Source organism: Lichenostomus cassidix, chromosome 15, assembly GCF_008360975.1.
Source record: "Lichenostomus cassidix isolate B80296 chromosome 15, HeHo_3.0, whole genome shotgun sequence".
Taxonomy (NCBI): Eukaryota; Metazoa; Chordata; class Aves; order Passeriformes; family Meliphagidae; genus Lichenostomus; species Lichenostomus cassidix.
This window is the reverse complement of record NC_139496.1, coordinates 4,541,059-4,555,595: the sequence shown is the minus strand read 5'-3', so window position 1 is coordinate 4,555,595 and position 14,537 is coordinate 4,541,059. Positions and strand designations below refer to the sequence as shown.

The 14,537-nt window shown below is 57.3% G+C and overlaps 1 protein-coding gene across 1 annotated transcript in view; it reads right to left on the bottom strand.

Annotated features, from left to right (window-relative positions):
• Window positions 1-6,261, bottom strand: part of SEZ6L (seizure related 6 homolog like) — a 32,810-nt gene extending 26,549 nt beyond the window's left edge. Inside the window, exon 1 of the mRNA XM_085075691.1 lies at window positions 6,081-6,261. Within this exon, the coding sequence (XP_084931817.1) occupies window positions 6,081-6,150 (70 nt within the window). The 5' untranslated portion in view covers window positions 6,151-6,261. The remainder of the gene's footprint in view (window positions 1-6,080) is intronic.
• Between the last annotated feature and the right edge of the window lie 8,276 nt (window positions 6,262-14,537).

Below are 14,537 nucleotides of genomic sequence, written 5' to 3'. Positions count from 1 at the left end.
GTCTCCTTGCACCTTCCTGCTGCAGCCATCTGTCCTGTGCTGCTGATGCCTTGTCCTCACCCCTCTGGAGCAGGCATGGAGCCAGACCCCTGCCCAGCCTCTGGGGGTTGAATTCCTGCTGCAATCCATGGGTTTCTGGGGTCAGGGAAAGGGAGGAAGGGCTGGACAAATCTGTTTTTGTTTCTGCGCAACGCAGAGCTGGGAATCCATCAGAGCTTCCTCTCTGTGCATCAGGAAAGCTGCAGGCTCAGCCAGAGCTCAGGGCTGGTCAGCTGCTGCTCTGGCCTCTTCCCAGAGAAAGGAAAAGGAGGAAAAAAGGAATAAAAGAGAGATGTCTGAGCTGGGGCTGTGCTCTGGGAGCTGGCCAGCTGCAGCTGCACCACTGCTGGGAGTTCTAGTGAGCAAAAAGATGGAACAGAGGAGAAAGCAGCTCCTCAGCACCCCGGGAACACTGTCCCCCCTGGTTGGGGACAGTGTCACCTCTGTGTACCCACAGCCCTGAGCCACCACAGGACAGGGCTCTGCAGCAAAGTGTCCCCAAGCCAGCAGGGCTGGATCCAGGCACCTCTGCTCGCTCCCCAGCACCAGGACACTGGGCTGGATCCCTGATTCAGAGCTCAGTGCAGCTCCTGCAGCTGTGACAGTGTGACAGTGACTCCCAGCAGCACGCTTCAAAGGGCTCATTATCCCACATCCGTGTCATCCAACAAAGACACCGGGGCAGGAATGGTGTTTTCCCAAAAGCGCCAGAGGAACGCTCCCTGCCAGCCACAGCCTCCACTTTTACAGCTCCTGGCAGCTCCTTCCTGACATCCCCCAGTTTTTGGGGGTCCTGGGGCTGTCCCAGGTCACAAGCACTGACTGTGGCTGCTCAAACATCTCCCAGCCACAGGGACCACGGATGTAGATCCAAGTCAGAGACAAACAACACTCACACTTGGTTATGAGCTGTGGGCTCTTCTGGAAACCCACAGCTCATCCCTTTCTGGTGTGGAAGATGAGCCTCCCTTGCTCCCAGCTTTGCCCCTTCAGTCCCAGGCTCCTCCAGCTGCTCCTCCAGCTCCATGGTTCTCCTCTGATTTTGGAAATCCTTATGGATGAAGTGTGAGACGTAACAGAGCTGAACAGCAGAAGTTCATTTGTTCCTCCTTTCTTCCCAGCAGCCCTGCTGGCCCTGCAGATGTGCTGGGTTGATGCTAGATGGATGCTGGGTGCTCACCAAAGCTGCTCCATCATTCCAACAGGAGACAATCCTCCATGAACTTCTCCAGCGTGGGTCCTTTCCACAGGGTCAGTCCTTCAGGAATAGGATGCTCCAGCCTGGATCTGTTCCATGGGGTCATGAGTCCTGCCAGGATCCTGCTCCAGTGTGGGCTCCTCTCTCCGTGGGTACAAAAATCATGCCAGGATCCTGCTCCAGCACTGCTCCTCCATGGGTTGCAGGTGGAGATGTTCTTCCCCATGGATCCCCACAGGCTGCAGGGGCACAGCTGCCTCACCCTGGGCTGCACCACAGTCACCTGCAGCATCTCCTCCTCCTCCTCCTCCTCCTCCTTCACTGACCTTGGTGCCTGCAGGGCTGCTCCTCTCACAGATTCCCCCTCCTCTCTCAGGCTGCTGTTTCCATTGTGCAGGTATTTTTATCCGTGGGTAGAGCAGGATGTGGATGGAGCAGGATGCGGGTAGAGCAGGACCAACCCCATGGGACAGCGTGAGAACATCCTTAACAACTTGTCGGTTAACAAGCTGTGAAAGGAGACAGACAGCCAGGAGCTGGCAGCCTGTCCCCTGGAATGAAGGACACCTTCCCTCCCCGAGCACCTCGGCAGACAGGGCTCCTGCTGCAGAGCTCTTCTCCTTCCCTTCCTGCTGGTTCCTGCAGGCTGAGCTCCCCGACACTGCTGCAGGGAGAGCAGCTGAGGCACCTGAACAGGGCAGATGTGCTCCCTGCATCCCAGCAATCCAGTGTCACTCACTCATGCAGCAGCAGGAAAAGCCATCTCGTGAAGCAGGTCCTTTTGGGAAGAGCTCCAGAAAGCCATGGAATGTGAGCAGCAGCTAAAGGGCAGCAGCCTGAGCCGGAGTGATGCCAAACCCTATCTCTCACCCCACCAGCCTTCCCCACTCTGCCCTTTGCCCAGTGTTTTGGGGTTCACCAGCTTTAGGATGGCAGGGCTCTCTCCCCACTGGCACCAGCTGCACCCTGATGTTTCTGCTGGCAATGTTGGCTCTGACCCCACATTCTGCCCCATCATGGGGCATGTCTGGGTGCTGCCCTTGGCCCTCAAGCTCCAGTGTGGCTCATCCTAGTGCTAACCCCTCTCAAGCCCTGATAGGAGCAGGTGAATTGATGTTTTTGGGGTACCCATATCCCCCTGCCCCTCCCATGACAGTGACCAGAGCACATCCCCACCTTCCAGAGCACCCCGTGCCTGACAAGTCAAGTGGTTAAAGACGCACAACTCTCACTGCCGAATCCAGCAATTTCATACCCCTGACAAGAGTGTAAATCCATCCTGATGGACTGGAAAATTGGAAAGCCAGCGCTCACGCCGTGTTTCCTACAGACATCTCCGAGCTCCTGAAAGATGCACTCGGTGGCAGCCCCGGTTCCAGCCGTGTCGCTCACGTCATGCTAATTAAAATAGAGCCCATGTTTTGTAACAGGATTTCCTTGGAGCGTATTTTGCTGCTCAGTAACCACTTTCAAATATTTGAGAAATAAAATCGCATCAAGTAAATAACTTTCGGATTGCTCACAGAAGGTTAGTCTGCTTTTGGGTTTTTTTTTGTTCCCAAAGCCCACTGGAAGCAGCTGCGCTCATCGCAGTGACAGAGGATGGAAAATACACAGATTTCTGAGGCTGCTTGTAGTCTGCATCAAAAGCTGTGCGTTATTTAATCAGACAAAGCCCACTTCAGTAAAAAAACAACTGTCTGTACAAAATGGCATAACGAAGCACCCCAGTGCTCAGCATTGACCTGGAATACCCAGGGAAAATCCCTGCCTGCTGGCAGGATGGGCCATGCCCACATCAACCCATTTTGATGCCCACTTTCCCTGTCCAGCAATGCCCTGACACCCCTGTGCTTCATCCATCACTTACTATCCATCAAATTCCAAACCCAGCACCACCTGACTTCCAAGGCATGGATCACACACTTCCCTTTTTACATGGTTTGCTATTCCGAGATCTCTGCTGCTGTTCTGGATTCCGAGGGAGCTCATTCAGCTGACTCGGTGCAGCCTGGCTCCTCAGCCCTAAATCCTGCTCCCAGATTCCTCACTGAGGGAGAAGTTAAAAATGTCTGTGAAGGAAAATGTCTGTGACACTGTGACATCCACAAAACTGCACTGGAAATGGCATCTTTGTATATTCATAATGGCAAAAAATACCGGAGGAGCAGAGGGCTGAGAGAGACTAATTTCATTTCCTCCTGATCCTGGCTCTCCTCATCCTTTCTGCCAAGGAGGAGAGAAGGAAGAGGAGCCATTTGCCATGGCCCTTGATAGCTCTCCATCAGACATTCCCGTTATCTGTGCTGGCAGCCTGGCTCTCTGCTGTTATCTCGTTGCTCGGGGTGCTGCCGCGAGAGCTCACCACGCACTTGTTGCAGCCCTCGCCGAGTTCACGCTCGGTTTTCCTTCCTGCTGGACACACCTGATCCTCGGGAAACAGCCTCCCGTGGGGCTGTGCTCACCACAGAGCCAGCGGGACCTCTGTCCCTTCTACAGGGCTGTGACAGCCACCCCGGCAGTGCCCTGATGCTTTGGAGAAGAGAAGGGAGGGCGCAGATGTGCAGAGGAGCCTGAAGCTCAGCACCCTCAGCTGCATTTCTGCTCCCAGCACCGCAGCCTCGGGCAGAGTTTGCTGGTGGCATCACAGCTTATAATAGACACTAAATCTATTTAGAAATCCTGGATCTCCCAGGGGTTCAGCTGTGCCCCTGCCATCTCCAGCGCCACGGGTTGAGCCTGCACGGGCAGCGCTGCCCTCTCTGCCCACACCCCCCGTGTTTGCCCCCTGCATCATTCCAGGGTACAGATAAATGCCCCAGTCCGTGCCCACGTTGCCGGGATGCTGCTGCTCTGGCACAGGCTGCCCAGAGCCTCCTGGCACAGGTCCCCGTGCAGGGACGCGCCTCTGCTGCCTGCTCTGCGCCGGTGGGTGGGTGCGAGCGGATGCCGGGAGCGGAGGAGAGGCTTTCACACCTCCTCTCTGGTGATCCAAACGGCTTCACCAGTGCAGAGCACCTAAAGCCACCAGCCGAGCTCCCGATGGGTGCAAGTCATGTGAACGTGGTTTTTTTTCTCTTGGACGCATGAATTGAAAGAGCAGCAGATTGAGCACAGCGATCTGTCTCTGCGGGGTCTGATCCTGCTCCCCTCAAGCTGGAGAACAGCAGGATTTGCTGCTCTGGGTTCCTGAATGTGTCCCCCTCCACACAGATGGACAAGACCCCCCCCAGGCTCGGGCAGAGCTGCCACGTCGCCACCGGCTCCAGGCTGCGTAGGCAGGAGTTGGGATTTCACTGCAATAATTCACCAAACCTTGTAAAGGGTCAACAATTTATCAGCTCCCTCTCTGCCAAGGAAAGAGGAGTTCAGCACGCTGTGTTCTTCCACCCTGAGATTTATGGCAGATCGTGCCAAATCCTGTTCCCGGGAGCTGGACTGCCTGCTGATGCTCCCAGTGGGACTGGGGCAGCCCTCCTGCCTCAGCCCACGAGGCAGAGTGGGAGCTGAGAGCTCCCACTGGGCCTCTGCTTGCTGGATTTGCCTCCCAGCTCCCCCAGATCCCCCGGGAGCCCAGGATCATCGCTGCACTCTCACAGAGCACCGGCAGCCTGGACCAGAGGGTTTGTGTAACACACCAGAGGAACGTGACTCTCTGTGTGTCCCCAGGCTGGAACAGGGTGCCAGAGCTGGCAGGGACTTCAGATCTGATCCCTCCACACGTATACAGAACACAAACCTTGCAGATGAGAGAGAAATGCCACCCTCTAAAAGCATTGCTGCTTTGCTGCCCGGAAAGGATGGATTCTGTAACACAATCCCTGTCTGGAGAGCCGGCTTTGAGACCAAAAAGTCAAAGTCATTTAACGCAATCTGACCATGAGAGAGGGGAGTGGAGTGGGCAGACAGCACCGCACAGCACTCCTGACACCAGGAGCTGATTGTCTTTGCTATAAACACCCTGCCAGCCCGGAGGGCAGCCTCAGGCCCCGAGCACACTGCAGCACCAGCACACACCGGCCTCTCCCGTTCTCCCGCGGAACAATCCACACCGCTAACCCCATCCAGACGCACACCCAAGCCCGGCTGCCTTGTCCCGGCATCCCAGCAGTGCCGAGGGACTGGGCACGGGCTCTGCTTCAGTCGCCTCCAAGCCCCACGCGAGTTTGCGATGACTTTGCCAAGTCACCCGCGAGCGCATCCCGGAGCCTATTCTTAGGTCTGGCATCGCGGCAGTGGGAGAGGGAGAGGGTCTGCGTGGAAACGGGAGACACGTGGAATGAACAGGCAAACATTTAACCCCCACGGACACCTCCTGACCGAGACGGTGGGTTGGGAACACCGGTGGGGACATGGCAGTGAGGGCTGGAGTGACACATGGACGGCTGGGGGCACACGGAGGGCTGGGGACCCACGGGGCTGCTCTCTCTGCGGGGGGAAGGCGGAGAGTCCGGCACGGCTCCCGGGAGGCCGCGGCCCCGCTGGCGCTCGGTTCCCGGTGAGAACGCGGCTCCCGGAGCGTTCCCGGGCGGCGGGAGCTGTCCGCCCCGCGGTGCTGAGAGCCGCGTTCCGCCGGGCCCCGCTCCCGCCGCCGCTCCGGTGCCGCTCCCGGTGCCGCTGCGCTTCCTCGCAATGCCAGAAGTTTCATCCCGGCCCGGGGAGCAGCAGAAGCGGGGGGTCCCCGATCGCGGGTGACACAGCCGGTTCCGGCAGCCCTTCCCTGGCCGGCCGCCCCCTCCCCGGTCCCGGCTGCATCCCCCCTCACCGGGCGGTGCCCCTCCGGCTCCGGGCCCCGGGGAGCCCCGCAGCGCCGGCCCGCTCCGCCCCGCTCCGCCCCGCTTACCTGGGCGCGGGGCCGCGGGGGTGCCCAGCAGCAGCAGGGCGAGCAGGCAGAGCCCGCGGGGCCCCGGCATCCTGCGGCGGGCGCGGCGGAGCCTCCGCTCCGGGGCGAGCTGGGCGAGCCGAGCCGAGCGGAGCCGATGCGATCCGAGCCGCTCCGCGCCGAGCGGGGCCGGGCCGGGCGGGGGCGGGCGCTGCCGGCGGAGCGGAGCGGCGCGGGGGCGCGGCGGAGGGCGGACCGGAGCGGAGAGCGCGGGGAGCGCGGAGCGGCGCGGAGCGAGCGGCGGGGGAGGGCGCCGGCGGCCGCCCCGGCCCCCGCACAGCGCCGAGCGCTCCGGCCCCGCCCGCAGCTCCCGCCCGCTCGTCCGGCCCCACCGAGCAGCCCCGGGGACACGGTTGCCCGTGGTTTCCTCCGCCCTCCCCGGCTCCCTCCCGCTCGGGGAGTCCCGGTGTCCCTCCGGCCTGGGCAGTGCTCCCACTGCAGGCCCCCCCTCAGCCTGTGCCCGGTCTCTTGTGCCATCTCACTGCCCCTTGTCCCCAAAGCCCCTGTAGCATCCAAAGACCCTCTAAGCATCCCAGCTCTGCTCAGCATCCCATCCCCTGTGCCCAAAGCCCCCCTCAGCACTCCAAGACTACCTCACTCCCTCCTCAAGCCCTCCTTCTCTCCCTTCTGGCTCCCCCAAAGCAGGCTGTGAATAGGGCACTGGTGTTATGGGAAGGCTGATACAGGCCCCATGGCTCTCTTGGCATCAGGGATGCTCCAGGATTGCTGGTCCTGCTGCTGGAGCCAGTGGACCCTGGTTTGGAGGGAGCTGCAGCTGTGACCTGCCTGACTTCAGTGGGGTAGGGACACTGGGCGTACAAAAGCTCACAGTTTGTGGGTGCTGCTTAGGACCCCCCATAATGTGGGGCTGTTGCTGTGGCCATGGGGGAACACTGGAGTACCTCAGTCCTGTGACAAAAGAAGCAGCCCACAGTCCCTGCTCAGAACTTGGCCCCAGAGCTCCTCAGCTTCCTTGCCTACAGGGAAACCATGTAGGGATGGCTCCCAGGATGGCTCCCAGGAACTCCCTGCCTGGTCTGGTCCTGCCTATCCCCCTGCCCAGGCCACCAGCAGTGCTCCCAGCAGGCCCCTCCAGAGCTCATAGAGCACACAGTGTAATTACACTGACTTTGAGACGAGCAGAAAAGGAGGCTTCATTCTCTTGAAATCCCAGATCCTGCCCTGAAATGTTTACTGTGAATCACCTCCCGGTGGGAGCGCCTGGTCCTCCCGGCCGCTCTGCCTGTCAAGTCAAATAGCCAGAGCAATGTCACGAATGCACAACGCCGGTGTCAAACAGCTCGAGAAGGAGCCCAGCCTCTCCCCCAAAGACCCAGTTTGTTGATGTTGCCATCTGAGAAGTCCCTGCTACCTTTGTGAGAGCAATTACACTGATCCCGTTACCTCAGCAACAACCATCACACTCTGGTGTCACTACCAATGCCACCACGCAGAGCACACCGAGTCAAGGAACTGTCCAAACACGGGGACTGATCCTGCTGCCGTTTTCCCTGCCTGAGCTCCTTCCTGCCCTGCTCTGGAAGCAGAGGCAGCAGCCCGGGGATGCTGGGGAGAGGGCAGCAGGTCATTTGCATTCCCGGTGTCACTCCGAGCTGCTGCCAGCTGGGAGCAGTTGGGCAGCAGGAGCAAGGAGAACAAAATAAGAAAGAAAAGAAACCAGTGAGAGGTGCAGTGTGTTATTTAACGCTGTCACTCTCATACCCAAGTGGGACTCGCCTGCTCTGAGGTTTAATTTGGTCGAACAAAGCTTTCTGTGGCACAGCCAGCACAGCCTGTGTGGCTCCCTCTCTGCTCCAGCCCTGCTTCCATCCCAGCCTGCCCAGTGCTAGAGATAAGAGTTGTCTCTCATTTAGCAGTTCTCCTTGAGTGAATTTTATTGTGCTCATCTGCATTGTAGTAAACTCCTAAGATAGCCAGATAATAACAGCAGTGCCATGGAAACAGGCAGGAAAAGAGACCAAACACTGTATTTGTGATGCAGAAATGCCCACAAAGTGGCAAAAGTTGTTAGTGATGGAGGGGTAACGGTGAGGCTCAAGCCTCAGCTGCTCAGCCAGGATTTGGGGGTGCAGGTGGATCCAGCTCCCATGAGACTGCACCCCTTGACTCCAGAGCATCACACCTGGGGAAGGGACCTGCTGCTGGGAATTGTGCTGCCTGAGGGTCTCATGGCTGTGCTGGGGCCCTCCTGTCCCTCCAACAGCTTTGTTGGGCACTCAGGTGAGCTGGGAGGCAGGAGAGCATGTAGGGAGATGGGTTGGGATTAACCATGGGATCCCCCGTGGGATGCACTCCCCGGAGCTGCTGTGATTTGAATCATTTCCCTCCCGCAGCCACACTGAGGCCTAATGGGCTGTGAAATCTCACCCGGAGAAACAGAGGGATGTGTGTGGAGGGAGAGCAGCAGCCTCGGTGCTCCCAGGATCACCATGCTCCTGCTGCCTCCTGAAACACCAGGAGCTTTGTGCCTGCAGCTGGGAATTGTCACCCTGAGCCCCCCACAGCTGGGAATTGTCACCCTGAGCCCCCCACAGCTGGACCAGACCCTGGGCATGGCTGGGCATTGCTGAATTCCCAGCCCAGCTCCATACCAAGAGAACACCAACAGGAGCAGGCAAAACGTGGCCTTTCGACCTCCTTCAGCAGCACTCAGGGCTGGAGATGTTTGCATGGTCACAAACCTGAGGTATTCTGAGAAATAAGGCAAACGTCTCCCGAGGCCACTTTATGGGCATTGCTCTAATTAGCACCGTGTTCATCGGCCGCTACCTCAGACCTTTGATTAACAGTGGAGAAAATCAATAACCGCTCTAAAAACTCAGATAAGTTTCACAGCTAATTTTAATTTCACATTTTAATCTTGTATTAATGTCAATCTTAATTACCATAATTAAGTCAGATGTGACTTAGCGAGAGCGGCTTGAAGATAAGACGTTAAAGGCAGACGGTGCCTTTCTGGTGCTGCTCACCGTGGTTTGGGATGGGATTGATGCCAGGGGAGATGGGGAGTCCCACAAGGAGCATAGGACACCCACATCCCTGTCCTTTCTAATGTCCCCAGCCTTGCCAGCTCCCTGCCTGGGATCTGCAGTGAGGCCCTGAAGCTGTTCAGAATAACTTTGCCTTCTGGCAAGGAGTTGCTTTTATTTTGGGTGCCTGAGCCCCCAAAACAGCCCTCCTCAGCAGCGGGGAGTGCAGGGAGGTGACAGCCCCACGGCACCAGCCATGCCTGCACTCCGCTTGTCACGGCAGCCGAGATCCACGAGATCCAAACTGCCCGGAAAATCAATCTCTCATTTATTTTCGTGACGCTGCTGCAGCCGCCGGTGCTGCCGCGTTGGCTCTGCAGTTGTGCCTATCGATCGGCGCCCACTGCCAGCTCCCCGTGCCCACAGGGCACTGCCAGGGGCTCCATCCAGCCTGGGCATTGCCTCTGGAACCCTGGGACACATCCACAGTGTGGGATCCTCACAGGGAGCTGCTGTCCCCCCTCATTGCCCCAGGAGGACAGATGGGGACAGAGGTGCTGTGGGGACAGAACCCAGCGGGGTCCATCCCTGCCTGCTGGCTCCAGATCCCTGTGAGCTGTCCCAAAACACTCTGGGGATCCCGCTGAGGATGTAGTTTCTCCATGGGGCTCCTGTAGGGCACACAGGGTGTGCCAGGCTGCTGCCTCTTCCCTCTCCTCCCTGCAGCTTTTTTGGGAAGCTTTTTCCCCTCCTCCACAGTGCCCGGGGGCTTCAATGGCAGAAGGAAGTGGAAAAATAACCTCAGATTTAGACTTGGAAGCAGAGGTGCCCCATAGTGCAGCTGAAAGGCGGCTCTGAGGAGCTGTCCCCCGGCTCTGCTGGCTGGGGGCACCGCTGGTGAGTGGCAATATTGTCCCAGGGCAGAAAAGGCCTTTGTCCCTCTGAGATGGCAGAGCCACTCCAGCCTTTGGCTTTGGGAACGGGGCTGATTCCCTGCTCTGCCTTCCAAACACGGCGCTGAATGAGGGGTTTGAGCCGGAGGCCAGGCTGGGATCCAGCCCCTTTGAGCCAGTGCCGGCGGGCACAGCTGGGGGCCTGCTCAGGAGGGAAGTCCTTGTTCCTTGTCAACAGAAGAAGACTTTGCACAGCTCAAAAATAGGCTCCCTGTTGCCCACTGGGGCTCGGAGGGGGCTGAGGGAAGCAAACCCGCTGAGGGGAAGGCAGGCAGCAGCATCCCTGCAGAACAGGAGGGAAGGGACAGCCTGCCTGGGGTGCTGTGTCCCCAGCATCACCTCTCAGTGTCCTCAGTGCACCCCTCAGTGTCCCTGTGTCACAATCCAGAGAGCCAACCCACCATGGAGCAAAAGCTCTCATTGTGCACCAGGACTGAAACCTGGGAGCACCTACCTGAGCCCATGGCTCCTTAATTCCCCAGCCAGAAATCAGGACATTGTTTTATCCTCCATGCATAATTCATAATTCAGAGATTAATTAACTAAAGCTCCTCATGGCAATGCCCGGAGGAGCTCCCACCAGCTCCAGGCACTGCAGCTCTTCCAGCCACTCCAGGTTCCTTCCCAAGGCAATGGTGTCACTCTGATTGCTCTACCCATGTCTCACTGTTGCACTGTGATGTCCCAAAAGTTTCCAAGACTTTTTTTGTGATTTTCAGTTCTTTTCTCTGGCAGGATTTGTGTCAGGCAAAGCAGCCCCTGGCCCCATGGTCCCCCCATCCTGACCATCCCCACTGGTGAAATCTACCTTCCACAAATCTGCCTTTCTGCTGGAAAATACCTGCTCTGGGGAGGCTTTTCTACCTTGTCCTCCATTCTCTGCAACCATTCCAGAATCGGTATTCCTGCCAGGGCTGCTGGTGTTTACTCATTGCATCCCATATAAATTGCAAGAGAAATTACACCGATACATAAAACAGCATTTGTAAATCCAGGAGTGCACAGAACTGTTGTCCTCTCTTGCAATTCCTCCTTGAGGAATAACAAGAAGTTTTTATGAAGTGAGGCAGAGTGCAGCATGATTTTAGTGCTATCCTGCTGCCTCTGGAGAGAGGGATTTCTTTGCCTCTGCATTATTCTACACTCACTGTAATCCATTAATTGCCTCCAGGGAAATGCTCTGGCTTTCTCCCTCACACCAATGTCTCCCTAGGCATTTAAAGGTCCCCTGACCCAGGCAGGAGGGCTCAGCCTCAATGCTCAGCACCCTGAGCCAGGCAGGAATGCCCAGGAAGGCTGGAGGTGTCTGTAGGGCAGGATGAGCTGGATGCAGACCTTGGCCCTCAGCACCAACCACAGGTAAATATTTTTCATCCTTCTGGCCCAAATAATTTCCCCGTGGGAATCGTAAAAGCAGTCGTGAGGAACTGATGCAATCAACATTCCTCAGTGATGCTGATTGGGAATAATCCCTGAGATGCTGGAGACACTGGAGGGAGGGGGTGAGCACCAGCGATGGGTGGGAAGAGAAAGGAACAGAGAAATAAGGGAAAAGAAGGAAATCACAGCTTACAATTGGCACCAGTAACCATGGCATTGTGAAAGCCAGGTTTTGTCCAACAGCTGATTGTGATCTTTGAGGGGATGATGCGTTTGAGGGAGGGAGGGAGGGAGGGAGGTGTCCGATTGCTGCTGCCGTGGGTTGTTGTGATGGATTGGATGTGGCATCAGGCACATTCTCCCGGAATCAGCGTGATGCAGTATCAGCACAGCGCATCCTAAGTGGGAATGAACTGGCTCATTGACAGATCCCCAGAACAGACAGATGAGGAGAATCATCCTCACAAGGAGGAATTATTAATGAGCCTGCTCAGACCTGGCGTTTGCTCTGTCACTGCCTCACGTTCCCACGGCCTGCAGGCAAACACCAAATCCCTGGACGTGCTGTACAAGCCGGGATCAGTGGCTGGTTACAGGGATGTGCAGCCACACGGCACAGCCCTGGTCACAGCACAGTCAATTATTCAATACAGTGCAGTCCAGCCACTCACATCAGCTCATTTCTGTGCCAGGGAACAGGGGGGTTGGAGAGTCCCAGGGACTGGAGGGTCTCTCTGCAGTGGCTAAAGCACCAGAAACCCACTGCAGCTGGAGCAGAGAGCTGTGTTTGCTGCCCCACAGCTCTGCAGAGGCAGTGGCAGCCCCACAGAGCCCACTCCTAATAGTTTCTGTGGTGTGGATGGCACACGGAGCAGGACGGTGGCACTGACTGTGGCTGTGCCACTCAGGGGAGGTGACAACCCCCTCCCAGCCCACCCCTGTGTCCTCCCTGGTGCCCCAGGCTTGGCTTTCTCTGCATAGGCTCCTTGCTCTCTTTGTGGGGGAAAAAGGGATTTGTACTAAAGCTCTTTGCATGAAAAAATAAAATCCATACTGTGCTGCTTTGCTCTGCCCCAGCTCCCAAGCTGTGATGTTTCATTGATTAGCTTGTAAGAGCTTGGAGCAGAGCCCATGCTTTGCTGGGAGCGTTTCCGCAGCTCCCGCAGGTGGAAAGCCATTAACCGCCTCCAGCCTCGTCCCTCCGCCTCCCGGGAGCCTTTGGATGGAGGCTTTGTGCTTGTTCTGAGAGGAAAACCCCGAGAACAAAGTCCCCACACCATAGCTGGGGCCCTCTCCTGGGCTGGGGACCTGGGGGGATGCCACACATTGTGTCACCCCCCGGAGCAGAGCTGCTTGCCCATCCTGCAGCTCTGTGAGGATACAGAAAGATCAATTCCCGGAGATCTTAGCAAAATAACAACGTTTCACTTGTGCAGAGCTGTTATGGAGCTCGCTGGAACTTTCTGCTGCTGCGTGTGTCAGGGTGATGAGGGGCCGGCAATAAACCCCCAGCACTCCCTAAGTGTTGCTGGATAAATTCCTCCTCTGGAATAATGGCGTTTTGGCTCCCAGCACCTGCTCAGCGTCCTGCAAGCAGGGATTTGTGAGTATGGAAGGCCCAACTTTGGGTCCTGATGCCCCATACAGCCAGGCATGGGATCCAGCAGCATTTCCTGCAGGGGTTTATCCCTGTGGCTCTGAGCTCCTGGCAGGATGCAGCTCTGCACAGGGGGTTGCTCAGAATATTTCGGAAGGGTGGGCAGAGATCCCAGCATTGTGACACATTGGCCCCAACCCCACTCACATCCCTGTTTGCAGGGGCGTCAGCACCTGTGGGATCTGCAGGGACCCAGGCAGGACTCGGAGGGGCTGGAGGGAGGCTGGGGAAGAGGAGGAGGAGGAGGAGGAGGAGGAGGAGGAGGAGGAGGAGGAGGAGGGGGAGCAGCCAGGCTGGAAGCAACACGTGTGGGGCGCTGGCAGGGTTTCAGCACGGCAGCATGTGCGTTCGCACGGTGGGAGATGTTGCACAAGCTGCCGTGAGATTTCGGGAATGCACCACAAACACAAGCCAGGGAACCTCTCCCAGGGAACACCGACCTTGCTGCCCGGAGCTGGGGATTGCAGGGAATGTCGTTTGGTGGAGAACCCAATGTTTCCTGCAGCTCCAACATGTTGGAAGCAGCGCCTGTGCTTCCCAGGAAGGTCCTGCCTGTCCATGGCACAGAGCTGCCTGCCCTGCCCTGCCCAGCCCAGGCCACACATGCTCTGTCCACTTGTCCCACCTTGCTGAGGCACCACCCTGGGATGGATCTGGCTGCACTTTCCATCCCACCCCAATGCCAGCCCCGTGGGAGCCATTTCCAGTTGCAGATAGTGAGTTTGTGAGGCCACAAATAATGTGCGTGTCAGCTGAGTGTGTTCTGTAGCAGCTCAGCTCTCTGTGACATGCCCCTGGCCCTGTCCTGTCACCCGGAGATGGCACCAGAGCTCAGAGCTGCTCAGGCAGGGCTGGGAGCTGGGAAAGTAGGAAGGAGCCTTGGCTGCAGGTTAAAGGAGGTCACATCATTGCAGACAGCACTGCTGAGATCCCTGAGCAGCAATGGGGTTAATAGAATAAACCAGGGAAATTTGTAAAACTTTCCCCAGCACCCAGGAGATCAGTTTTTGTTTTGTGCTTGGCGATGGAAGCAAATCCTGCTCCACTCTCCCTGACCTTCCCGTTAGGATGTCAGAGTGAGAATTGGTTTTTATTCCCTGGAGAATTTTATGCACCTGGGAAAAGCTCCTTGGGAAAGGTGCTTCACCAACCCCAGCTCCCCAAAATCTTGCTGGCCCTGAGCCCAGTGTCTGATGGGGCTGAAGGGACGTGGAACACACAGCCCAGCTGAGTGCAGCAGGGGATCAACATCGTGGGGGATTTAATAGAGAAGAAGCCTCCCGACAGCCCACATATAGGTCTAATAATTTACTATAACTGCCTTTATGGCAGACCGTAAAAATCTAAAATAAGGCTGGGAATTGTCAGAGAATCCCACACAGAGCTGGATTTCTGCATAATCAGAAATTCTGGAGCCACAGTTTTTAGGCACCAGTGC